Raw genomic sequence first — 25,670 nt, forward strand, 5'->3', positions numbered from 1 at the left:
TTTAACCTATCTGTAGGTCACTGAGATCCTTGGATGGAAGGTGTGTAGATGATTGAGTCACTGTCCTATTATGTATGTGAGCTAAAAATAATCCACCATTTAAAGAGAAGCAGGAACGAAGTTTGAAATGACAGGTCTGAGGTTCACAAAGATGACAGATTCAAAGACAGAACTTAACTCATCGCTCTTTTCATCTTAACCTCTTAACTACCTTATGCAGCAATTCCATTTGTTGTGAAATCAAAAGCCATCCTTGGAAGTTGATGCTGGGAGACCAAGTCAAGCTGCTGAGAGCTCCGGAAGACAGCTTCACACTGGGAGAGAGCAACTTTCATTTTATGCAATTTTATGAAATTATCAAGGATAAAGATAAAGCAAAACATATATATATATATTAAAGGCAAAACAAAACAATAAAGTAGCTCTATCTTAAAGATTTTTCTTTCTAAATTTATGGCTTGAGTTTAGTTATGACCCTGTAAGTGTGAGCTGACCTCCAGTGCAAATCCAAGCTTCTCTTGGTACTGGGGCACACTGCTGTGCTCCTGCTAGTGGGGTTCATTTGTTCTGCTGTCCTTTTTCAGGTACTCGCGATCCCAGATCTTTGACACTTCCAGCATTTGCTATTGAAACACTGCAAAAATAAGGCCTCCTGACCAGCTTCTGACCAGTCTTAAGTTCCTGACTTCCTGACTTTCACCATTTGAGTATCTGATCCTAAGTTTTCAGGTATACACACTACATTCTAGATTCTCATTTTTGAGGGTCATATTTTTTCTGTTCAATATCTGTACCTTGTATACTTAGTTTCAGATTCCAGATACACATGCACATAAAAGCTCATGTACTGTAACTGTAAGAGTATTATAAACTCAAAGCAAAACTTAAAATAAGAAGCAAGATATGACAGAACGTTGATTTGATTCCCTCTGACCTTAAGCAGGACAGAATTCAGCTCTGATTATGTTTATAGAGAAGTCAAGAATGATATATTCATATAATAATTACACATTTGCATAAAAATGCCACATTTAAAAGCATTTTTCTGAATCATTTGAACAATGTCACACTAGCACCAGCAGTAACAGCACCAGAGACCAATCCCTGCCCACCAGGCTACAAACAAACCTGGCAGAGAGGAGGGGAATGGAGCAGAGCCAGGACAGACTGCATGCAGGACTAAGCCTCTCTTCCATGCTGACAAGTTACTATTTGATTTGCTTGTGTAATGAGCAGCATTCTAAAACGAATACCTCACTTTCAAATTGTTGAAGGAATATAACTACTCAACTATCTAGCATGGAAACGTGTAGTGAAACTAGAAGAAGAGATGTAAAGTACATACTGGAAAAAATATAGTGTAAGATTTGAAAAAAATAATGTACCTAGAAGGGAATGAACTGTCAGGAACTACTTCCCATTAAGGGTGGATAAGGCCCTGGGCAACCTGATCTAGCTGTGGTGTCCCTGTTTATTGCAAGGAGTTGGACTACGTGGCCTTAAGAGGTCCAAGTCTAAGGGTTCTATGGTTCTATACAGAAAAAAAAAAAGCAATAAAAAAAGCATTTAGGTGAACAAGGAAAGGTACATAAAAATGGCAGAGAGAACTGGATGGGCAGAAGAAAAGACGAAGTAGGTAGGGAATGCCTGGGCTTTAAACAGAGAGATACATAAAATTATGTATAGCATGAAAGAGATGAAGAGGGAATGATTTTCACAGCTCGAGACACACACGGAAATCATCAGGTTTAAAAAAGAAGCCAAAGGAAATACATTCTTTTTAAAAAAGGCGTCATTAAATTGTGTAACCCATTGAGCGTTGTGGATGCCAACTATTTCAATGGGTTCAAGAGGGATCATACAAATGCATGTAGAATACTTCCACCGGCAGCTATAAAACCAAGGAATAATAGAAGTTTTGATGCAACTGAAAGCATCAGAAGTCCCTCAGCTGTTGGTCACCAGACATGGGGTGAATGGTACTGGCTGACAGCTCTCCATCTCGCCTTCCTTCCCCACAGAGCTTTGAAGTCATGGCTCTACACAGGCACATGGGCTCTGGGTTTTCCCAGGACAGCAGCTCTCTGCAAGGCAAAGCAGCTCTAGGGCCCTGGAGACAAGAAGTCTGCTGGCCCCTGCAAGAGGAACCTGCATGATGGGTGAAGCAGCTTCCCACGGCCCCAAAGCTTCCGGGGCAGAGCAAGACTGTGGGAGCAAGAAGGGGCAGGAGGGATGTGGCCCCATCCATGTCGCATCTAGAAATGATAGAGCATTTCCTTCTCCTTCTCAATGTTCTCCTCTAGAAAGCCAAGAGCTTTCATGACAGCACAGTTTACAATGTCTGATTTTTTTTTTTTTTTTTAGTATTTAAATATCAGTGCCAAGAATTAAGATGATTTACATCATTCTCTCCAGGGTGGGGCACACTCCATCCTCCGTTCAGTTAGAGGCTCCTAATAGCCCCCGCGCTGCTGAGCTGCGTTTATTGCTATATATTAAAAGGTTTCAAATGTCTTCAGTTCTTGAAGGAGGGCAGATGTGGGGGGTGGGAAGCAGGGTACAGCTTTCCAGTCCCAAAGGGTTCAGCTGGTCCAGCGTGCCCACATCTCCTGGCTCTGCGTCCTCCTGTAGGACTGAATGCAGCCACAAACGAGAGAGCCCGACCTCCCACCTTGTCAGCGTGAGCACCGCGCGCCTCACGACCCGTTTCCAAACGCATTTACATTGACGAAGAGCCACACAGACGGATTTGCTGCACTCCTGCCCTGGTGGTCAGTGCAGCGCTGCTGAGCTGGGAGCAGGCGGGCCGGCCGGACGCTGAACCCGCCCTCGACTGTTTAATGAATTCCAAATCAGAGCACGCTCACAGCTAATAATGTGACCCTGCTCGTCTGCCATCCCTCACCAGGACTACCCAAATCCAGATGTTCAGGACAGATTTGCCCAGACTCCACCAAAGTCCCAAGACATTCCTGAAGGAAAGCCATTTTAATTATTCTTCCAGGGCTAAATCATCCTGCTCTGCAGTGCTTTCCAGCAGATGAAGGTAAAATGACCCAGAAGATACGAACAAAAAAGAACACATTGCAAAGTCTTCCAAAATCACCCCAGAACGCCCTTCTGCTACATGAAAGTGGGCACATGCTCAAGAAACAAGACCTCTCTGTATTATTGAAGACAAAAACTATAAGCTGCCAAGTTTAATGTATTTCTTCACTGAAATTACTTTTAACTGCAGAGTTCTTCTACAGCATCTAAAGGAGATGTCCACAGGCAATACTCTTGCAAAGTAAGTCTCTCCTATCAGCAGATGAAACAGCTCTTTTTCCATTGCAGAGAACAGATTTATGGGGCCATCACCCCATATCTTGTTCTGAAACCATCAAAAATTGCTGGAGATGCAAAGAGCAGTTTTTTCTTTTTTTTTTTCTTTTTCTTTTTCCCCCACACAAGCAAAGAAATCAGCATCTGCCTCAGCACTGTGCGCTTGCCTGCAAAACCAAACACAGCCAGCAGATCTAATTTGAGGCTTACATTGCATTCTGTACTCTATTTTTAATGTAGGATATTGCAGCTTTGGAACAAAATAAAGCTTTAATAGTGAAGATCTACATCCTGCTCTCCCAAACGTGAGTCAGGAAATAGTTTCCATCCCAACAAGATCGTCTTTTGAGATCTGCAGAGTATCACTTCTCCTAAAAAAAAAAAAAAAAAAAAAAAAATTAAATAAAAATAAAAATTAGGTCAGCAGCAAGATCAAAACCACAAGGAGTTGTGACTAATTTAATTCAGTGCTTGGCTTTCTGAGTTACAGCAGAAATGCTACTTACAAGGAGACAAAAATATATATTCTTTCTTGCAGGAAGGGTAGCAGGACTGTGGGCCTCTGGACACCCACGCTCAAAGCCAGCTGCCAGAAAGATTGTGGTGGCCTCTAGTGGCTGTTTTGCCCAGCACGCCAAACTCATCACACACTCAGCTGCGAAGGCTCCGGCTGCTCCACCTCCCTTCAGCATTTTGCAGGTCACCCACCTGAGATGGGCAGCAGGAGCATGGGAACGACGCTGAGAGGAGCAGCAGGGAAAGGTGAGGCAGGGGGTTGCACTGCATGATCACCAGAGGTCCCTCCCAATCCTACCACCCTGTGACTTGCAGCCCTCCTGGGTGCCAGTCGTGCAACATCCACCAACCCTCACCAGGTGACCTGACAGCTACATCTATCACTCAAGTAGCTCAGGTTCTTAGAATTAGATTATCAATGGACACTACATAACACAATTTCATCTCAAGCTATGAGTGTCTCAATAATGTAATTGACCCAACTGTAACGAACCTGAGAATGAGATGTGTCTTCACAGCTGACTAGCGGTGTAGGATTTTAAAACGATTAAATAGCTCTTCATAAGAAGAACTCTGATTTATCTTGAACTGAATATGAAGATTTTTCAGTCTATTCTCAACCCCTATACCATACAGGAATCAAACTCATTTGAAGGCAACACTTGTGGCACAGATTTTCTACAGTCCGTCTTTACTTTCCCTTAATTTGGGTGAAAGCTCCCTATCACCTGGCCTACATCACCAGTGGATCAATTCAGAGGTTACTTTATAAGATTGCATTCAGTTGTTTTTCTTCTGTGTCAGTGAGCCCTAAGCCTAAAAAGGCTTTAAATGCAAGTATTAGCACAAACAAGCCACATCTTCCCATGATGGAGCACAAAACTGGTTGTCAAGTTGATGGCAGGTGGAAAAACTCAGTCTTGAACTCCCAATAAACGTGCAAGCTCCAGCTCCAGCCTCAGTTGCAGGGTATTTCTCTTCAGCCTAAGGTTGTCTCCTGGCTGTGTTCACCTGTTACAGAGAACAGCGAGCATCTCTCTGCTGCTGGTGCAGCTTGGCTGTAGGCAAACCTCCATCATTTAACAGACTATCCAAGCACAATTTTAATTAGATACTCTTTATTGTGATATCCAGGAAAACAATAACACGGTGATTGCTTATTACAGCTTCCACAGATTGGGGCTCGAGGCCGTATTGTCCTGGGTACACACGCACACACACACAAGACAACTCTTGCCACAAAGAACTTACAATCTAAATAAACAAAACAAAGGTAATGATGAATCTAAGAAACAAAGAGGAGGAATCACCTGCATGAGAACACAAGGTAGTTTTGGTTTGGCTTCCAGCCTCAAGTTCAAGAGTTGAAATTCCTATCCTATTACAATATTCCCATCACCACGGGCTGAATTTTTAATCCATTAATTACAATGCAAGATACATTCTTCAACATTCTTAATCAATATAAGGAGACACAGACAAAGATCAAAGTCCTTGATCATGATTCGCCAATATCTTTGTTGTGTGACAGCAAAACTACTTTCTACAGATACTGAAATCCTTTGCGCCCAGTTTCCTAAATGAGAAAAGCAGTACCAGTGAACGGTAACACAGAAAGATCTGGACTAAGAAATATCCAGGAACACCATTTTTTCCTAAAGCAGTCAGGACTTAGCACTTCTTTTTCTTTTTTTTTTTCTTTTTCTTTTTTCCATTTCAGTGTATTGTATTGCATAATGTTCTTCTGTTTGGAATAAAGAAATGACAACTGCATTGTGCTGCATGACAGCGCCTGACCTTAAGTGTTAACCACAATAAATAAGAAGAAAAAACGAACGCTGAAAAGCTATCAAATTGTAAAGCTACACCTCAGATGCTCTGATTCTGCAAAAAGATCCTAACATAAAAAGAAAAAGGAGTTGTCATTTCTGGCACTCACATCACAGATTTTCCATTCTCGAGCTGGATACAAATAAAAGTCTTTGCAGGTACCCAAAATAAAAGTGACAGGACACACTGCGCGAGATCAAGAGCAATCATCTTAGATCCAAAACTAGGTAGCACTTTCTCTTTTTTTTCTTTCAACCTGAAATAGAAGTCGTTAACTTTTTTCTTGTTGACATCAAAAGAACTTCCCTAAGAGGCAGAAAAAACCCACCTGCAGCTGCAGCCCAGGACTCCTCACCCATCACTCACAGAACGGGAACCGACAGTTGTAGATGCTAATAGTAGTTCTGTTTTGTGGACAGAAAGGCACTTGCTATCTGAATGTGAGCTAAATTCAAACACCTCACTTGAAATACAAGTTGTATCAAAATGTATTCATGCTATAAAGAGTTTCAGTTCCCATTAAACGGGTTCTGATGACACCCTGTATATTGCTTTAATGTGCTTCTTTCTTCTTACGTGTCTGCTCCAGAAACACTCAGGCACTGCTTCTATTTTAGTTCTGAAAAGTATGCCAAATTCCTTAACGTGCACAGAACCAGGCTTATTAGATCCTAAATTGAGTAGTTCGGGGAGCAGGGAAAAGGGGGATAGCAATGAGAAGAGGGTATACCCACCACAGAGATCCATCACCACCTATAGCAGAACAAGAAAACTAAAAAAGCTACAAAGCCAAGAACAACCACAACAAAAGCCCAAACAACAACAGGAGAAATTCAGACACAATGGACAGATGATAACGGACATCAGTTCTTTTAAGAGTCCTATTCTTTTCAAAGGATCTTTTCAGAATCCCCCCCCCCCAGACTTAGCTCTGTAGGACAGTCACACCCAGTGCAAGAAATCACTTCAGCACTTGAATAATAGGATAACTGTTACAGAACCTACAGGCATCAAACTACCAGCCACTAGAACGCAGTATGCTCTGTTTGCTGACTCGCACCGTGCCTGTACCTCAAACAAGCAGTATGACTGTCTGTCTACCTGGTGTTCTAACTCCTTCAATACTGACTTTTTCCACAAAGAACCATTAGGCCAGCAATGACCAACACAAAGAGAGCAGCCATGGAAGCTGCTGCTTTCTACCTTCTGAGCACAGGTCAAGGGCCGAGTCACAAATGGAACAAAACATAAGAATGAGCTAGAAATGGGCTAGCCAGCATCCTGAAAACAGAATAACAAACTTAAGAGAAACAGAACAACCCTCCCTCCCAGATTGCTCAACAGAAAGACAACGCAGTTCTTGCAAAGCTCTTTGGAAGACCTGCTTTAACATACGAAGGGTTCACAGTGAAAAGAAGCTGTAGTTTCCCAGCTGCTAAAGAAAGTAATCTTGGTCCTTGATCCAGAAGAAATTACATTTTCAGAATTCCTATTTCTACACTTCCAGTTCCACTGCTTGGAAACCCATGAACTGAGACAGAGAAAATGCATTTCACTACAGAATACTGATTATTTCCCCTTCACCAAAATACCTGGCAGAAAGCCATAAATACTTAATCAGTTTGGCATGTCAGAGCTACCAGATAGCAGTTTCCTTCTTGTGTTGGAGACTGGAAGCCCTTCAATAAAGTCTTCCAACTTACACATAGTGTAATCTGTCATTTTCAACCAAAAAAAGTGCAGTTGAAAGCAACAATTGCCTTACGCCTTCATGCACGTTTTTCCAGCATCTCCTTGCTTATCTATAAAGACTTGTGTACCTCCAGGATTACTCTCAGGCAACTAATTCAGTCAAGAAATAACTCAGCAAACATGGCAGTTTACAGCTGCGCCAGCTCCTTGATTGAGCTGACCGTGCAATAAAAAAATCTTTGTGCTAGAAAAAGAGAAGGGGCACTTTTTGGCAGCAACTTACAGTATTTTAAGTTTAGCACAGCCATGAAAATGCTCCTTCCCTCCAACACCAAATTTGACTCCCAGCAAAACTGCTTCGGGTGCAGTTACTTTTGCTAAGTTATTTGCTAAAAGGGCTGAAAATGTACGCTAACTCTTTTTAAAGCAGTCTGATAACAGGAGGACGATTACTTTTATCAAAGTACCAAACTACTTCCTAGAATTCAAGATGATGTAATTTCATTAGCACAACTAATATTTTCAAACAAAAAAGCATTTTGGAAAGAGTATCAGATGCTTCATAATGACTGATACTCTAAATACATTACCCCAACATACTTCATTTACTCACAGTGTATTGTAACACCATAACCTACGCATTCTCTCTGCACGACTCCCTTCCCTTGATCACTCCTAACTTTGGGCTCGGGATCACACAGAAAGCAGTTTGTGAAGTGTCACCCTCACAAATAATTTACACATGAGAAATCACTCTTTTTAACTAGTCGTGAGAAATAAGTGTACTAACAAGAGCAGAAAACTGCAAATGCTGAAAATGAATGTCAGCAGCTCTGCAGTCTCTGTTTACACTTCTAAGTTGCATAATGTTATTTAGTAACAGTAAAGTCCCAGCTTTGGTAACTAATTCTGTACATAAAGCAAAGATACATTTAGGGCCAAAAAGAAAAACATAAAAATAAAAAAGAGGCTCAGGATCATCAGTTAGGAAAGAGTTCTTCCAAGGTTGGGGAGAGAGGTATGACAATAAAATGAAAACCCTTAACCACAGTCTGTATGGATCATGAAATGAAAACCCTTAACCACAGTCTGTATGGATCATTCTCTTCACATCCATTTACATGGACAAAGCCTTCTCTTTGTGGGATCTAGTAACTGGTCAGGATAAACTGCCACAGCCTAAGCAAAAAGCATTACAATGAGGCATAGGAGCGCAATAACAAACTCTTCAGTCATTTCCATTTCTGATTTTCCTGATACCGTAACTTTGAAAGCATTATTAGACAACTAATCTCCTATCCTAATGAATCCCAGATTACAAAGAGAGATGAAATGCGGTAAGGTTTGAAAATCAGACTGTAAGCAACTCAAAAGAAGTTATCCAAACAGGAAAGAACAACCTTATGCCAAAGCAAGTAACAAATCGGAAACAGAAATCTCAGAATGTTCTAAATTCACAGAGGTTTTCAGCACAAGGTAGAAATTAAAAAATTATTGCTTCTGCAGGAAGTCAGGAATGCCTCCTCCAAAACTATCAATGGGCATTTTTAACTATGACGTAAGAAGATGAAAGAAACTGGCATTCAATGCTCTGTTCAAACCCAAGAACAAGAGAAATCATTCTATATTACTCATCAGAAAGCAACAAGTCCTATAAGGCAAAGATGAAGATCAAGCCATCGTGGAAGTAAAAATTCTTTTTGTGAAGTCCAAAGGCCGAGAACATCCATAAGGCCAACAGGAGACAAAAGCAATGTCAATATTAACAGGCAAGAACACACTCTTCTGAAGTTTTTAGAAGGGAATCTACAATTGACGTTTCAAGACTCCCGTGACAAACAATGAGCTTTACAAAAACAGTTCCTTTAGGGACACAGCAATCACAATCCTCAGACTCCAATGTATCAAAGAGCTGAAGAAGTACCTTAAAAGCACCCTCTATAATTTCTTTCTCCATCTCTTATGATTCTGACAATACCAAGACAACCGGATGTATCACACGCAAACCTGATTTACAAGTCAAAGTACCAGACAAGAAACTTTAAACATTTGCCCCTTTTGGCTTAAGGTACAACTTGAGAGCAAGGCACACAGAATCTATGCACGTCTGTTAGAAATATCAGATGTGAAATGTGATTTTGTGCAGTATTTCATTTATCAATTCCCTCAGCATTTCTGTATTCCGAATTTCCAGTTTCATGGTCAGATTGGATAGACTCACAGTTCCATCACTTTTCTTTTTTTCCCATCAGTACATAAAAATAACTACACCTACTGAAGTAGATTGGGAGCATTAAAGGGCGTGCAGCTCCAGGGTTCTCAAGTTAACTAAGTCCAAGTCTGCCAAGTACACTTCAGGAGCTGTGAAGCAAGTACTCAAAACTGTGACTTGAACTGCCTGGAACACGTAACAAATTAAATGGTAGTAACACTAAATAGCACTGTATGACTGAAGAACAGATAGTTACATGTAGTCAATATTTTGCACTAGAAATTTTATTCTGTATAGTAAGCAACCGAACTGTGTAAGATACAGAATGCAGATTTTTTGTTGTTGTTGGGCATAAACTCAATTAAAGTAACAATTTTTAGTTCATCTGTTTATTTCTCAGTTTGATTGCTTATAATTACTCCTACTCAATCCATAAGCATTCCAATACTGGGGTTAACTTGAAAGCCTGATTTAGTAACTCGTCAAGACTGAATAAAAATCTTTAACTCATTCCCAAGTCAAATGGTTCCCATTACAAAAGGATACACAAGAAAAACATTAACTGCATATTAAATTGAAAAATTAGCTGGACAAGGCTTCACATTTAATACAATTCTGAAAGACAGATAATGGAAAAAATCTTAAATCCAGATTCCTCCAGCCGTAGCGAAGGGCACACACAATATACGAGTTTTAAGAAGTTGTAGCTTTTAAATATTCTCTCATAAAAATATATATATAGGAGAAATCAAACTATTTCCTAACAGAGGCGAAACAAGGCAAAGCATTTAGAATAGAGGAATGTTTGTCAAAACTTGATCCATTTATCTAACAAATTCCCTCTTCGTGGAGCATTAGATGCCTCCCCATCTAAAACAAACAACACAGTGTAAGAATCTCCCCCTCTAAAATCAGAAAGACAGGTTTTGGAAGAAGGTCCAACGCACGGTAACTGTCCAAGATATGTACACTTTAAAAGCACAGACAGGAGTTAACAGTGCTACTCAAATCAACTCCACGACATACACTTTTCCCTTCTAATTTTCAAGTGCTAAAGCTTTATCTCAGAAAGGTTTCTCTGTTCCTTGTAAGACATTTCTAACCAACGAGCAATAAGACTCTGCAACATTTCCAATCAGTTCAGTTTTGTTTTAATGATATGGGGCAATTCTTAGAGCAGACATCGTGTAGCTAGCAACTACAAAATAAAATAAGTTTACTTTTGTGGTCCTAGAATTCCAATTTGATCTGTGAATTTGAATCAACTAACTTAAAAGTCAGAGTATCTGAAAATGCATACTACATTTTTACTTCAATTTTGTAATATATTTGAAGTTTTGAAGAACTAGGAAAAAGTGAAGTTGGAAAACAGTATATATCACCAAGATTACAAAAACTGGAAAGAAATAATACATTGCATCAGTGATCCTCATTAAGTGAAGTTATTTCATCACAGTAAGTGTTTAAAAAAGTGTCAATGTTATTTAAAAAGTGTTTTGTCCCCCCACCCCCCAAGCGTTTGTTTGAAGACAGATAAACCTTTTCTTTTAGTCAAAATGGCTTTTAAAAAAAGTTTCACAAAACAATAGCAATAATCAAAAAACATGATTTGTATTTTCTTTAATCCATTACATCTCTAGTGCTGAAGGGCCATCCATGTAAAAAGCAGATTCTTTGGGGACACTTGTCAATTAACTTAATAAAACCCAGTTTTACGAGGATTTATCCTTCCTGCTACGAGGCGAGTCTGCTCCATTTGAGGTCACTGTCCCATTTATTCCATTTTCTACAAAAAAAAAAAAATAAAAATAAAGTAGAATGAGACACTTTATTATTTTACTACATTTTAGTAGGTCCTAAACAGTCATTAACTTCTTCTCTGATGCATCTATTTTGTTAAATCTCATCATTACCATTTATAATTGGAACCATACCATTTGTTACCATTTATTCACTGGAACAGGTTGCCCAAGGAGGCTGTGGATGCCCCATCCCTGCAGGCATTCAAGGCCAGGCTGGATGTGGCTCTGTGCAGCCTGGTCTGGTGGCTGGCGACCCTGCACACAGCAGGGAGTGAAACTAGATGAGCATTGTGGTCCTTTTCAACCCAGGCCATTCTATGATAATACAATAGCATAACGAAGCTTTTACCAACTGCACAATATAACGTTTACTCAGACAACTGAAGCACAGTTTGCTGACATGGCCAAATACTGACATGGTTGTGTTACATGTATTATAAACTGAAAATCAAGATTAGCTAGATATTCTCTGATAAAGAGAAATATTCAACTTGTTGGTAAGACATTCATGTGAAATTCTGGAGTCCGACGGTACACCCCTCATATCATTCTTCCTATTTCATTTTTTAATGCCTAAGAAACTTGCACTCCTTTACTCACCTTTACAAGCTTTGTATACATGTAGAAAAATTAAGGTTAATTAATCATGTCCTTAAAAAAATATAGAGGTCATTTATTTTCTGAAGAAAATATTTAAAATAGATAAGATGGATGGAAGTAAAACATCAGTTAAAACATAAGAAAAGTATAGAAGGAGCTCAAGCATAGGACTTAGATACTTAAGAACACAAAGCAAGAACCTGATACCATCAGCAGTTCTTTACTTGTATCCCACATCTGGGTCAGCTCAAGAGTTTTAACATGAAATAGTCAACAAGTGGTACCTGTGCACAGCAAACATTTGCTCTCAGCAATGACCCAACGTCTATGGATCTATCATGTCCTCAAAAGAGTGGAACAGAGCAGCGTGATACCGCTATGAACGAAAGCATCCCCTCTACTTAATGTCACCACAGCCCACGGAAGCACAGCTGCTGCCTGACAGCAACCAAATTTATAAAACAGACCAGAAGAGCAGAAGTGCATAGTCAGCTTTACTGCTTGCATCTCTGCTCAACTAACTTGCACCACCATTTTGATTTAAAGCAACTGCTATAACTTCCCGTACAGATAACAGGTTAAATTCATGTTTTCCATCTCCAAAAGTGCTGCAGATCATCAGAAGGAGTGGCCAATCCACAGAAATAACTGCAAATATTCCTTCTCCCCCCCTTTCCTGCACCCAAAGCTCCCACGCATGCTAACAAGCAACTGAAGTAAAAAGGAGAACAAAAACAAAACCAATCAACCAAGCAGCAATACAAGTGAGAAGGAAACTGGTCACAGGCCTGATCAGTCATAGAGGAACAGCCAGAGCCTCTTTATTTGGGTGTAAATGACACCATCATCTCAAGCTTATGTCAGGCTTTTTGGGCTCCTCTCAAAAAAATTTGGTTATTCTTGATTTATAAAGCTTACAAATAGTGATCTAGATCCAAACCAGCAGAGATCACATTCTCTTAACAGTTAAGTCAAAACAAGTGAAAAGAAAGAACACAAATCAGCAAGTGCTTGGGCATCATACACAGATCACCAACATTTTCCCACTATTATTGCTTGCTTCTGGCACAGTCTAAAAGAAAGGCATTTTGTGTCCTGGCTCCCCAAATGCAGCCTGCCACACTCACATGCAGCTCCCCCCAAAAACAAACATAAAAAAAACCCTGTTTGAAATGCAACTTAATTGCAATGTTTTAGTTCTCAGAAAAAAACCACCACATCTTGTGCAAATGTTCTGAGTCAACAATGTTACAGGAATCTTCCAAACAGAAAAGTCTAAAACAACACCAGCCTTTGGGATCAACCTTTTCTTTAGAATTCCAATTTAAAATAAGCTGCAAAATTCCTGGGTCTTTAAGGCAGTCATAGCTCAATTATTATGTGAATTCAATCATAATTCAAGTTAACTACAAGTTTACCAAATTAAATCAATGAAATTTAAGAAAACTTTGAACATTTTAACTCACTGATTAAATAGCAGATATATAAACGAATTCCACAAGTAAAACAAAGTAATAAATGAACATTAAGCTCTGATTCAGTTGGACACCTACAAGTTCTATTGATAAAAATGCCACTCCTATTTTTTTCTAGTATCACAGAATGATAGAATGGCTTGGGTTGGAAGTGACCTCAAGAATCACCAAGTTCCAACCCCCTGCCACAGGCAGGGCTGCCAACTTCCCCATTTAATACCAGACCAGGCTGCCCAGGGCCCCATCCAATCTGGCCTTGAACACCCCCAGGGACGGGGCATCCACAACCTCTCTGGCAGCCTGTTCCAGCACCTCACCACTCTCCTGGTAAAGAACATCCCCCTGAAATCCAACCTAAATCTTCCCTCCCTCAACTTAAAACCATTTCCCCTTGTCCTGCTGTTATCTACCCTTTCAAAGACTTGATTCCCCTCCTGTTCGTAGGCTCCCTTTAGGTACTGAAAGGCTGCAGTGAGGTCACCCCGCAGCCTTCTTTTCTCCAGACTGAACAAGCCCAGTTCCCTCAGCCTGTCTTTGTAGGGGAGGTGCTCCAGTCCCCTGATCATCTTCATGGCTCTCCTCTGGACCCTCCCCAACAGCTTCCTGTTTTTGTTGTATTGGGAGCTCTGGATCTGGATGCAGAACTCCAGATGGGGCCTCACGAAGGCAGAGTAGAGAGGGAGATCATCATCTCATATACATACCACCTCATGTATATTGTGAAAACCTACACTCTGCCCACCAAGAACCCAAAACAAACTCAAAAAATAATATAAAAATCAAGGTCTGAAATCTGTCAGCTGAAGTAAAAATATGTGCATGTTAGCAATGGGCAACAAAACCTAAAAACTAACAATGGACAAACACAAAATAGTGCTAATCGAAAACAACCAAAATGATGTAAGAATCTAAAGCATGACTTTAATACAAAAAAGACACCTTAAAAGTTGAAAATCCACCTCTGACACATCTCAGTTCTCAGTACAACTGTCTTCATGCAGTAAATTCAATGTATTGAAAAAGCATTAGAGGTTAGCAACAAGCAAAAGATCACGTGGAAATAAGCTTTTGAGGTGACTGTTTCAAAGAAGTTCAGGAATTATTCAAGCTAGCACTTAACTACATAGAAGCTCAACTGTACAACAGATTTATCTACGTAAACTGAGTACATAATTTCATTGGAGGAAATGGCAGATTGTTCATCTTTCATCTTCCCCTAAGAGTGACACAAACCATCAATTCATTTCCAAAAGCTCTTAAAGATTAAAGTAGTAAGCAGTTGTTACCTAAGCCTTTAAAAGAAACATCAAAATGCTGTTATTAGTAAAGACAGCCCAACACGAGCTTATTTACTGGATCTTCACTCAGTGGCAAAGAAAAATACGCCTGAAATTCATTGCAAGAAAAAAGAACTGAAGAGCGATCTCGGGAACATCTAAAAATGTCTCCTCCCTTTTTATAACTGAAAACAACATGAGCACGACAGATTTCATGCAATAAGATTAGACACAATAAATTGCAAAGCTGTAATAACTGTAACAGTGATTCCTTCATTCCATCAATTACAAAACAAAGCCAAGCCCACTTTTTCTAGATCAAGATTTTTTTTTTTTTAATCAATAAAATAAATTCACCAATACTGCTTCTGTAACTGAACCTTCCCATTGGAGAGCAGAACACAGAAATTACTTCAGCAGTTTTATCATAAAAGGTTCTCTGTAATCTGAAGTTGCTTTCGAGACACCAAAGTAAGAGGAAACTTGAAAATACAAACCTCTTTCTTTTCTGGAAGTCTTTCCCTTAGCTGTGACAAACTTCTTTTTCACCGATTGAGGCTGAGAAGAAGAATGCTCTCTCCATCTCCGAAGTTGGAAATTAATGAATTTCCACATCATAAATGCTTGAGCCAAGCAGATGGAGGCCAGCACGCTGATTCTGAAAAAGAAACAGGTACAGATTTAGCAGTAAGTCCACCTTGTTCAAAGAAAAAAGGAAAGCAGAATAGCACATCATACAGTTTTTTTTGTACATCAGAAACGGCCTTTTTACTTTGTTTCCTCCAGTGCAACAGAGTTGTTCTTTCTGGACTACACATTAGTAAATGTTTCGTGCTTTCTGGCTAGGAGGTTTTCCTCTGCTCCTCGTAACACCCATTTTTCCACAGATGCAAGAGTTAGTGGGCTTAACACAGCAGAACAAAACTGGATGTGTACTAAGAGCAAAGACTTCATACTTCCATCAAAACTGAAAAGCAGTAAGTTTCTTTTCTGCTTTCTCCTTTCTCTAACACTCAAGGTACCTGCCACCAGAACACACAATCACAGAATGGCCAGGGTTAGAAGGGACCTCAAGGATCATGAAGCTCCAAGCCCCCTGCCACAGGCAGGGCCACCAACTTCTCCATTTAATACTAGACCAGGCTGCCCAGGGCCCCATCCAATCTCACCCTGAACTCCTCCAGGATGGAACACGGGTCCTCCAGTTCTGAATAGTTAGACTGCAGGGTACTGTGAACACTGGCAATGTTTTAATAAATTCCTTTTATGCATTTAATTCATAAAAAGGCTGAATGGTTGGCCGAACCAACCACTGCATCAGGCAGCAGCAATAAAAGTCATAATAAAGGGAGAGAAAGTGGTGAGAATCTTCAACCAGATTCAAAGATGCTTGGATATGATGTCCAATTGTCACTGCAATTATTTATTGTTCGATTTAATAACTCTAAGGTGTGAAAGGCATCTCTACAGCTGGATATTCCTTTTAATCTTGTTTTATTTTCCTAACTTGTAACCAGTTATAGATTTCTCAGTGACAGACTGTAAATTCTTCCATTCACTTCAATGTGCTTGACAAGCTTTTTATTTATTTATTTTTTTAAAAACCAAAGCCATGCCCACTGATCCCATTCAATACTACCAGCATTAACACTACACAGGTTTCACACAGGCTTACAGATCATGCTTAGGAACCATTCCAAGTTTACTGTACCTAACAGCCAGGATATTGAAGTTTCCAGTGCTGAAATTCAGCTGCTGATTTTCTGCTCTTGCCAGACCAAAGCCAAAAGTGAGGACAGAAAGAATCAAGGTGAGAAGCCTTCCCAAAACAAAAAGGACTGCCCACAGTGAAAATCTGCAAAGAGAAAGACCACAAACACTATATGAATTCTCTGCTCACAGCACAAGTACTAACAAGGCAAATAGATACTCCTAACTCTAAGAACTCATCTGAGAGTTAAGAACTCGACTCAGTTATTTTTCACTTGTCCTAATCCTTTATTTTTAGTTATTACAGAAGACAAAAATTAAGAAACGCCTCACTTAGGATTTTTTTTCCTACAAACCAAAACTTTGTTCTGAAAATTATTTTCATCTCAACAGAAAGTGCCTACTGTGACTATCAGAACATGACTGTGTTAAGAGTTTATTTAGAACCGGCTGCATTAGCAGCCCAGGCTGTTGCCTTTTCTACAAGACTTGTACCTGGAAAATGTTTTATTTTGACTTAATAAAAGTAGTATGAGATTTAACTCCATTTTACATAGCTACTAACATCCACTTATACAGGAGAGTAAGTTAAAAAAAAAAAAAAAGAAAAAAAGTTTTTTTTTTAGTCTGGAGGACAGTGGCCTCTAAGGAAATACAAGACAACCTTCCCTGTAATTCTGGCTTCCTCTTAGTTAAAATGCACGAGATTTGCAAGACAGAGGTTACCTGAATCTGAAAATTGCTGACTACTTACCCTTTCTGGTATCTTTCATCACTAAAGTAGAAAAGACGAGATATGTGGAAAAGAAATTCAACGAAGTAATGTAATACCAGGAGAACAAGTCCAAGGTGGGTCAGACTATTAAAACAAATAGAACATCCATTCAAATGCTTTGTTACATTTTAACATTTTAAGTGATTGAAGACAATAAAACCTTATACATTACTTACTTCAAAAGATAGGCTCCAGCAATATGAAAGAGATAAAGTCCAATGTAGACAATTTGGCGAAAGATATCCTCCTATTGAAAAGAAACAAATAAACATACATTACACACAATGCTATATAATGTTACAGTACAGATTGCTTCCTAGTCCTAGAAACGATCATCTTCTCAGCTACCCCACGTGGCCTGTTTTGGCACTGAGTTACTCCCTCTAATTCCACACCACTTACTGCTTACTTACCAGTAACATACAGTATTTTTACATACACTTTTGTGAGAAAATGCATTTGAAAATGCATTTCAAAAGATGAATTTAATTCTTTGTTAAGACTTATCTGAACTTGCAGCAGTTATTAACAATAAGTACATAATTGGTATGAATTATTGTGTCTCCAGATAAACTTCTGTAGTTTGACACATTTTCTGCCATTTGGATTCTGTCAGATCGTTACAGGAATAGAACAAAAGTCTATGAACCAAAAAGAAGTTTACAACTGTTGTTGTGCATTTAAAAAAATTCAAGATCATTCATGATTCTGGTACACTGTTGGCAGTAAACAGAATAACATCACTAAGCAGTGATACAAACATCACCTGAGAAAAGAAAACTCACTGAAGTATACTAGATCACAGTATGAGTATTCATTCTGAAATGGTAGGTAGAATACATTCATTTGTGCTCAAGAACTCCAACTTCTTTAAAGATTCCCTACGCTTCAGGTAAGGGGCTTTCAGTTTTATCATGCATGCACGTAAATGCAACCAACCAAAGAAACACAAGAAAGCCTCCTAAAAATGTCATCCTTTAAGACCTACTCTACATCTCCAATACTTTACCTCAAAGCTGACAAGACGAAATACCTGTTACAACACCTAACAACACAGAGAGAGGGAATATAGTTAAAAACCTAAGTGGTCCCAAAGAAAATAAAAAACAGGTTGTGCAGAGAAAACACGAGTGTACTCACTGCAAACACTGTGGTTCTCCAAGTACTACCAGAACAAGCCTTTTGCACTTTATTTTTGGAACAAAGGTAACATTTAAATAGCCTCAGCTGCCTGCTTACATAAACTGCCAGACTTAAGGCCTATTGGAATAACTCAGGTGGAGTTATCCACCACTACACAAAAAGCAGAGTTGAGAACCCCCTATATTTTTCTTTTTTAAATGTCAGGACTAGAAATAACTGGACCTGAGCAAAAGCAGCCAATTCCTGCATGAGAAGTAAGGCAGGGAAGTCAAGACAGGAGAGGTGAAACTGTGGTAAGGGGGTGTCAACTCAAAACGTGATAAAATAAAACAAATAGCCTTAAAACTTAACCAAAAAACTAAGAACCCAAATGACCAAACAAAATACTACTATTAAGCATACAGCATTTCTGCCACTTTCTGGCAGCTTTCATAAAGTCACATTAAAGCAAACAAAAAACAGAGCCAACCAATACTTAAATATTAATTCAAGTTCTAGAGATATCACTGCCCCAGTGTGGTAATATTGGAGCATCAGCTGAAATACATGCATAACATCACTGCTGATACTGCAATCAGCATGAAAACAAACCTCATTACTACTTTCCCAAGCCTGCTCTAGGTCCTGGAATAAAGACCTGTGGTTACCTAACATACATTTCATTTCCTTGAATGAAGCAGAATCCTGACAGCAGAAACTCAATCTAGTCACAGAGCAACAAGAGAAGAGTTTTTAAAAGGAAGCTGTGCATGCAAAGACAGCCTGAGCAAAGAACATGCAAAGAGACTATTTGTGTTGGTCAAGAAAAGCAAAAACTGCTACAGAAATCTACAGTGAACTCAATGTGAGCAGTTAAATTCTGAGAAACACAATGGACAAAACTCTCATGTGGCAAAGATGCTGTTCAAATACTCACTGCACTACTAACTAGAAATTCTGCTGAGGACAGTGGTATTTACAACAAATCTCAGTAGTTTATAGTGCTTGGATTTAGCACATTATTCACTGCTTCTATTCAGTACCTATATCGAATAGAATACCTGTATTGTGATTCCTGTATTGTACATTTCTGTATTTCAATGAGATTATTCAGACAAGTAATTACAGAAAACAAGAAAAGATTCTGAAACAAAAACCATCTCCCAATCATTTGTTCAAAGGAAAATTCAAGTTCTTTTAGCAGATGGGATATGCTACTGATTTGTATTTACACAACAGACACACAGTGATTTTACTTCAGAAATACGGGGTTTAAGTGAAAACAAAACACTTGCTTCTCACGTGTACATCAGAGCATCAAAATTCCAAAAAGGAAAAGCTTAAGTACACAGATAAGAAAGGGGTTGCAAATGTAGGGTAACACACTTTCCCAAAAGGATGAATCACTCCACTATTCGAGCTGCTTTGCTTGGCATTCTTTCCATTTGCTTTCTGAACTTACTTTTTTAGTTTTCTGGAAGTACAATTCTGGGAAAGCATGAAACCAGTATGCCAACTGTAAGATGTAGAAAAACTTCATTTGAAACCTGTACAATACAGCAAGAATTGAAGAATATTACTTTCTCTTCATAAACTTAAAATGTTCCAGAAACTTTCTAGTGAATATATTTAATTGTTATCTCTAAAGAGAAACAGAGATCCTTGTTGCCAGTCAGCTTTGTTCTCAAAAAGATCAAATAATCAAATTCACCACAGCTTCATTTTATAAATAAACAGCCTGCAGAAGGATTAATGTATACTCCCCACTGACAGGGAATAAAGCTTCTCTGTCAATACAAACAAAAAATACATCAGTGACAAATTTAATTTCAGCAATTTCCATATGACTTCAAAATGCCAACACCCCTTTCCTCCCCCAGAACAGTCCTTCAAGGAAGAGGCCTTACGGAATCAGAGTGTGTGGGTAGTCCCTCCACAGAGAGGTTGGATCTGATATATAGTTCTCCTAAAAAACAAAAGCACAGCTTCTGAAGTCACACAGCGTTGCTGTTTCTGAGTTAGAAATAACGAAGGGACACACATACATGTATTTTTATACATCTGATGTGTGCACACAGAAATACTGACACGCATTAAAAGCTGCAGATTGATACGTTGCCATTTACAAAACTGAAACAACAAAACACAACTGTATTAGCCTAAAAGGAAAAAAAAATGAGGATCAATAAACAATTCAAGTGCTCATTGAAGAAAAGATTCCTTCTGAGCTGGAGGTTATTTCAACATCACCACAGATAGAAGTCTTCCCTTGTAAACTGCTGACAAGCTTTGAGCTTAACTAAGAGAAGAAAAGTTTTTTTAGGAGTCATTGTGCTACAGAAAAATATTATACTCTACCTTTTTCTTGAAAATTTTAAGTTTCTATAATCATTGTTAGAAAATGAGCTTTCAAATTAAACAATAGGTTATATTCCTGTAAGGGAAGAATAACTTAGGAGCTTACAATGAACCACATACTTCTCCCTAAGCACCTGTGTAAGTGGGAACAAGAGATGGGTTATGCCTTTCTTCTAAAAGCAGAAAGTGGGGTGAGCACAAACACAGCCCAGTGCTAGCAAAGTGCATAGCATCTGACAGGGCTCACCTAAGCCTACAGCAACTTGTCCACTGCCCGTTCCCTAGGCTGCCAAAATGCACTGCATAACTAATACATTAAACATTTATTTTACAATAATGAACCAACACAGAAAAACTATGGAGAATGAAGTACCCTAATGGAGCTTAAAAAGCACATTTTATTCATGTGACAGCAAATTCAATTTACTGAGATGGAGCAACAGTAACGCTGCTGGACTTCATACTTAATTTTGATACAATTCACACTGAATTCTGAAACATGCCCGTGCTTTAATATTAAAATCAGCTAAAATTAGGATAAGTTGAAAACTTACTGGTCTTGCTAAGTTGCAGTCTTATAAGAAACACAAGAGGAAGTGTACTTACAGAGACAAGAATACTCGTGCCCCAAACACAGGAGAAAAGGTAGAACGCACTGAGTTGTCCAGACTCATTGAACTTGCTATGCTTTGTTTTGGAAAAGTGCATTTTCCTGTTAATTTTCTGAAATGAAAGTCCACTGTTATTTATATGTTGTACTTAACATTAGCTGCTACCAGCATTAGAACATCTGAAAGTTCCAATAAATGTTTTAGCATTTTAAAGGTAAATTTTAGCATTAAAGCTTTTAAGTTAACAGTCAAAGTCTAATCTATTATCTTGATGAAAGGAATTAGTATTTTGTACTTACATCCAATACATACTCCTGAATAATAGCATGTATGATTATTGCTACGAGCATATAAAAGAAAATTGTAGCCAAGTCTTTGATGCCATAGTGATAGAGAGAGATTGTTTCTGCAGATTGTTCTTCTAGAAGACAAAAACAGAATTAACTGTTAGGCACTGATACAGTTTTATTGCCAATAAGTTTTTTTCTTAAAGTGAAACCTTTCAGGCAAAAGTCATTTGTTGTCAGCTGAACAAATATAAGTCAAATTAAACCACCACCCTGAGCTAGGTCACTAGACTCCATTTACAGTAATCTTCTCCATCGCATCACAAACTCAATTTGATTTTGGAAGGATGTAATATAAAAATGGAAACTTAAGTGCACTTAGGAAGCTTAGCCAAATGCACTGAAAGGGAACTATAAAATTATGTTAAACTATCAACCCTCCCCCCCCGTCCCCACACACTAAGTAGAACAGATCACTTGCATAACCAGAGTAAGAACATGAACTTATTAACCACTGAGACTGGGTTTCAGGCTCAAGAACAAACCCAGCAGAGCAGAAACATTTACCCTAATGCAATTCACAAAACGACAGAATGGATTCCTTGGAAGTTTTACCAAAACAATTTATATTAAGTCCTTAAAATCTCTGTACTTTCCATTTAAACTCGGTAACTTATCCTCAGTTTAGGGCATACAACACGTTAGCAGTGTCTGAGGTTAACAGCCCATGACTAACCAACCACCTGCAAGCACATACCTGTGGCAGGAATGGTAACGTTATACTGAAGAGTGACGAAAATGACAGCTGCTTTTGCTGTAATCTGGAAAAGAAAACACACAAGTGCTGTCGAATCTCACCAACATAAACTATTTTAAACTGAAGATGTTTACTCCCCAGTTTTAGCACTCTTCCCCAAGCATGTCTGCTCCTCCCAAGAAAACAACCAACTCCCATCATCTGACTTTCTGAAGGCAAAAGAGACCACATAGATTTGTTTACAGAAATACCCTCAAAAATTGCTCTTCATGAGAACAGCAAGAAAAAACGAAATTCACAATAGAAGAGAGAAGCAGAAAATGTTTGTTCTGAAGTCTTTTCTGGGCAGGGAGATGATACCTTCAAAAAAGAAAACAAAAGCAGCAATTCTCGTTCATCAATAACAATTTTCAAGTGTAAGACATTTTGCTACCTGAAGATAACCCACTGAATTATTATTATGGCTCAAAACAAATTGGACTTTTCTTAAAAATTTTTATATCTTTTTCACTGAAACAAGCACTCCATAAACTAGGAGTTTTCCTTGGAACCAACCCTGTGCAACTTCTGGGAACCCAACTAGTCTGCCAGAATTTATTCCACTGCTCAGGACTGTGGAAGGAGCCTCCAGAGGACTCACACCACTAGCCAGTTCCGACATGCCATACCAAGGCTCACTCAGCTAACGCTGTTCAGCTGAGCAAGGGCAAGGCAGTACCTAAAGGAAGCCTATAAACAGGAGGGGAGCCAACTCTTTACAAGGGTTGGTAACAGCAGGATAAGGGGAAATGGTTTTAAGAGAGGGAAGTTCTTTACCATGAGAGTGGTGAGGTGCTGGAACAGGCTACCCAGAAAGGCTGTGGATGCCCTGTCCCTGGAGGTGTTCAAGGCCAGACTGGATGAGGCCCTGGGCAGCCTAGTCTAGTGTTAAATGGGGAAGTTGGTGGTCCTGCCTGTGGCAGGGGGTTGGAGCTTCATGATCCTTGAGGTCCCTTCCAACCTGGGCCATTCCGTGATTCTGTGAGGACAGCATCAATACTGTACCATACCAGCACTAACTGTGGCAGATGATTTCTAAGGCGTGTACGCAAAGCATTGCAGAGACCTAGCAATCTGTTCAGCCTCACTATATGTGTAAGAACAGAGTTACATGGTCCCTCTATGCCAAGATAGAAAATAAATGTTGTGAAGTGAAAATTAGAGAGATTTTCAGAGAAATGTCAAAGAGACAAAGGCTTCGGCACACCCAATGCTAGCAGCAATGTGGTGAATAAACAGTAAGCATACACACACGGGAAGGGTTTAGGTCCGTATATCTTTAACCTTAAAACCACACTGTGAGGCATGGTGTGATTTCTGGTGACTTTTGGTAGTAAAAATCACACAGAGCAGCGTTCTTAGTGTGTCCCATCTTTTCAGAGGTTGGGAGTTTTTCAAATCCTACACCTGAGCAGCACAAAGGCCGGGTAAAACTGCCGAAAGTCACCTGCGTGGGTAAAACAGCCACCGGCTGGGACTCTGAAAAGCCACAACCGCGCCGCGTGGCGGACGTGTCCTGCCGCGATAGGGCACTCTGGGAACATCTCGGGATCCCTCACAAGGGAACCCAGCAAGGCACGCTCAGCTCAGCGGCCGGGTAGGGGAGGGTTTCCGGGGAACCGGGAGCTCCGCAGGCCACGTGGGCCGGGCCGACCAAAGCCAGGCGGCGGCCGCCGGGGGACTCGCGCCCCGCTGCCCGCGCGGCGGCCGTAGGTACACGTCACCGCCGGCCGCCCTTCCCCCTGCGGGCCGCGCGGCGGCGCGCGGCCTCACGGGAGTCGTAGTGCCGGCGGGGCCGCCCGGGCAGCGCACACAAAGAGCGCGGTGAGGCAGGGCAGGGCCGGGCCGCGCCTCCCCGCCGCCCCCCTCCGCCTCCCCCGGTCCGAGCGCGGCCGCACGCCGCGCACCCCTCCCCCGGCCGAGTGCCACGTAACCCCGGCGCGGCGGAGGGAAGCGCGCCTCGGCTCCTCGCGGCGGCGGGGCACGGCCTCGCTCGCGAGGACGGCTGCGGCGGGCAGCGCGTCTCCGCGCCGAAGAGGGCGTTCCCGGAGGGGCCGGGCCCCGGGGAGCGGGGACGCGGCGCCCGCCCGGGCTCCGCCGTACGGCCGCGATCGCGGCACCGCGATGCCGCCCGCCCCCGGGCCGCCCGGGCTCCCGGCGGAGAGGAGGACGGAGCGGGAGTCTCACCTCGAACATGAGCCCCAGCAGGAAGATCATGGCCATGCAGGAGACGATGTCGGCGTGGTTCTGCACGATGAACTCGTGGCTCAGCACCGGCGGGTTCTTGTTGCTCTTCTTGCGGATCGCCATGGCGGGCCGGGAGCTGGGCGCCGCCGCCTCCCCGCTGCCAGCACAGCTCTCGCTGCGGCCAGGAAGAGGCGGGTGGGAGGAGGCGGCCGCGCAGCAGAGGAATGGCAGCAGCCGCCGCTTCACCCCGCCCCGCCCGCCGCGGCCCCGCGCGGCCCTTCCTCCGCTGCCCGGCCGCCGGGAGCGGCCCCCGCCGCCGCCCGCCAGCGCCCCTGCCGGCCGGAGGGGTCTTCGGCCGGCCCGCGGGGAGGCGGTGGCCCGGCGCTTCGCGGGCCCCGACGGCTGGCTGAGGGCCGGCCGGGGCTCCTCGGGCGGCGCTACGTGGCTGTGGCTGCCTGCGCCGGGCCCTGCTTATGCGTTGCCCAAAGCCCCCTTCGGTTTCGTTGTCCTCCCTCTCTCTGGCGAAGTTTAGTTTCTATTAGGCCGTTCCTAGCTGGACGTCGGGGGAAACGAAAAGATGTCGTTAAGAAACGGAACTCGCTGGGTTTGTTAGGGTTATGGCTAGGGCACGGCCTCAGGGTATGAATAACAGCAGAGTCCTGCCAGCCTATAGCCTGGAACAACACACATCCAAACACCCTGGAATCCCAGGACAAGAAAAGTTATCCCATGAGAGGGGTAAAAAAAAATTTCTAAATCAGAAATATATTATGGAGAAGAGATATCAAAAGCCTGTGAATAATTTAAAAAACAAAAAACAAACAAACAAAAAAAAAAAAAAACAAAAAAAACCCAAACCCAATTGCCCCAAAACAAAAGCCTGCTCTTAATTTACAGAAGATATATATATATATATATGAGAAAGATCAGCCCAGATGGAAGAAAAGGGAAGGCAAATAAAGGTGTCCTCAAAAAGTAACCTCCTGACAGATACTCCCACTGGAGAAGAATAGTCTCCAGCGTACCTGATGGCTGAAGCTGAGTATTGTGAGGGTGGGTTCTGGCTTGCCAGAGCAGAGTGCACACCACATCCAGG

At 41.1% G+C, this 25,670-nt stretch overlaps 1 protein-coding gene across 1 annotated transcript; it reads right to left on the reverse strand.

Moving 5' to 3' along the window:
- Positions 1-10,709: 10,709 nt before the first annotated feature.
- TRAM1 (translocation associated membrane protein 1) lies at positions 10,710-24,817 on the reverse strand. The gene is made up of 11 exons (XM_052704929.1): positions 24,575-24,817; positions 22,349-22,412; positions 21,604-21,725; positions 21,300-21,416; positions 20,243-20,301; positions 19,798-19,882; positions 17,390-17,460; positions 17,193-17,297; positions 16,440-16,583; positions 15,226-15,386; positions 10,710-11,360 (listed from the first exon to the last, which is right to left on the reverse strand). Exons 1-11 carry the CDS (start codon positions 24,695-24,697, stop codon positions 11,287-11,289), a joined length of 1,125 nt encoding a protein of 374 aa, XP_052560889.1. The 5' UTR covers positions 24,698-24,817; the 3' UTR covers positions 10,710-11,286.
- Positions 24,818-25,670: the final 853 nt, after the last annotated feature.

The sequence above is a fragment of the Tympanuchus pallidicinctus genome, unplaced genomic scaffold (assembly GCF_026119805.1).
Source record: "Tympanuchus pallidicinctus isolate F22 unplaced genomic scaffold, pur_lepc_1.0 scaffold5, whole genome shotgun sequence".
Classification (NCBI taxonomy): Eukaryota; Metazoa; Chordata; class Aves; order Galliformes; family Phasianidae; genus Tympanuchus; species Tympanuchus pallidicinctus.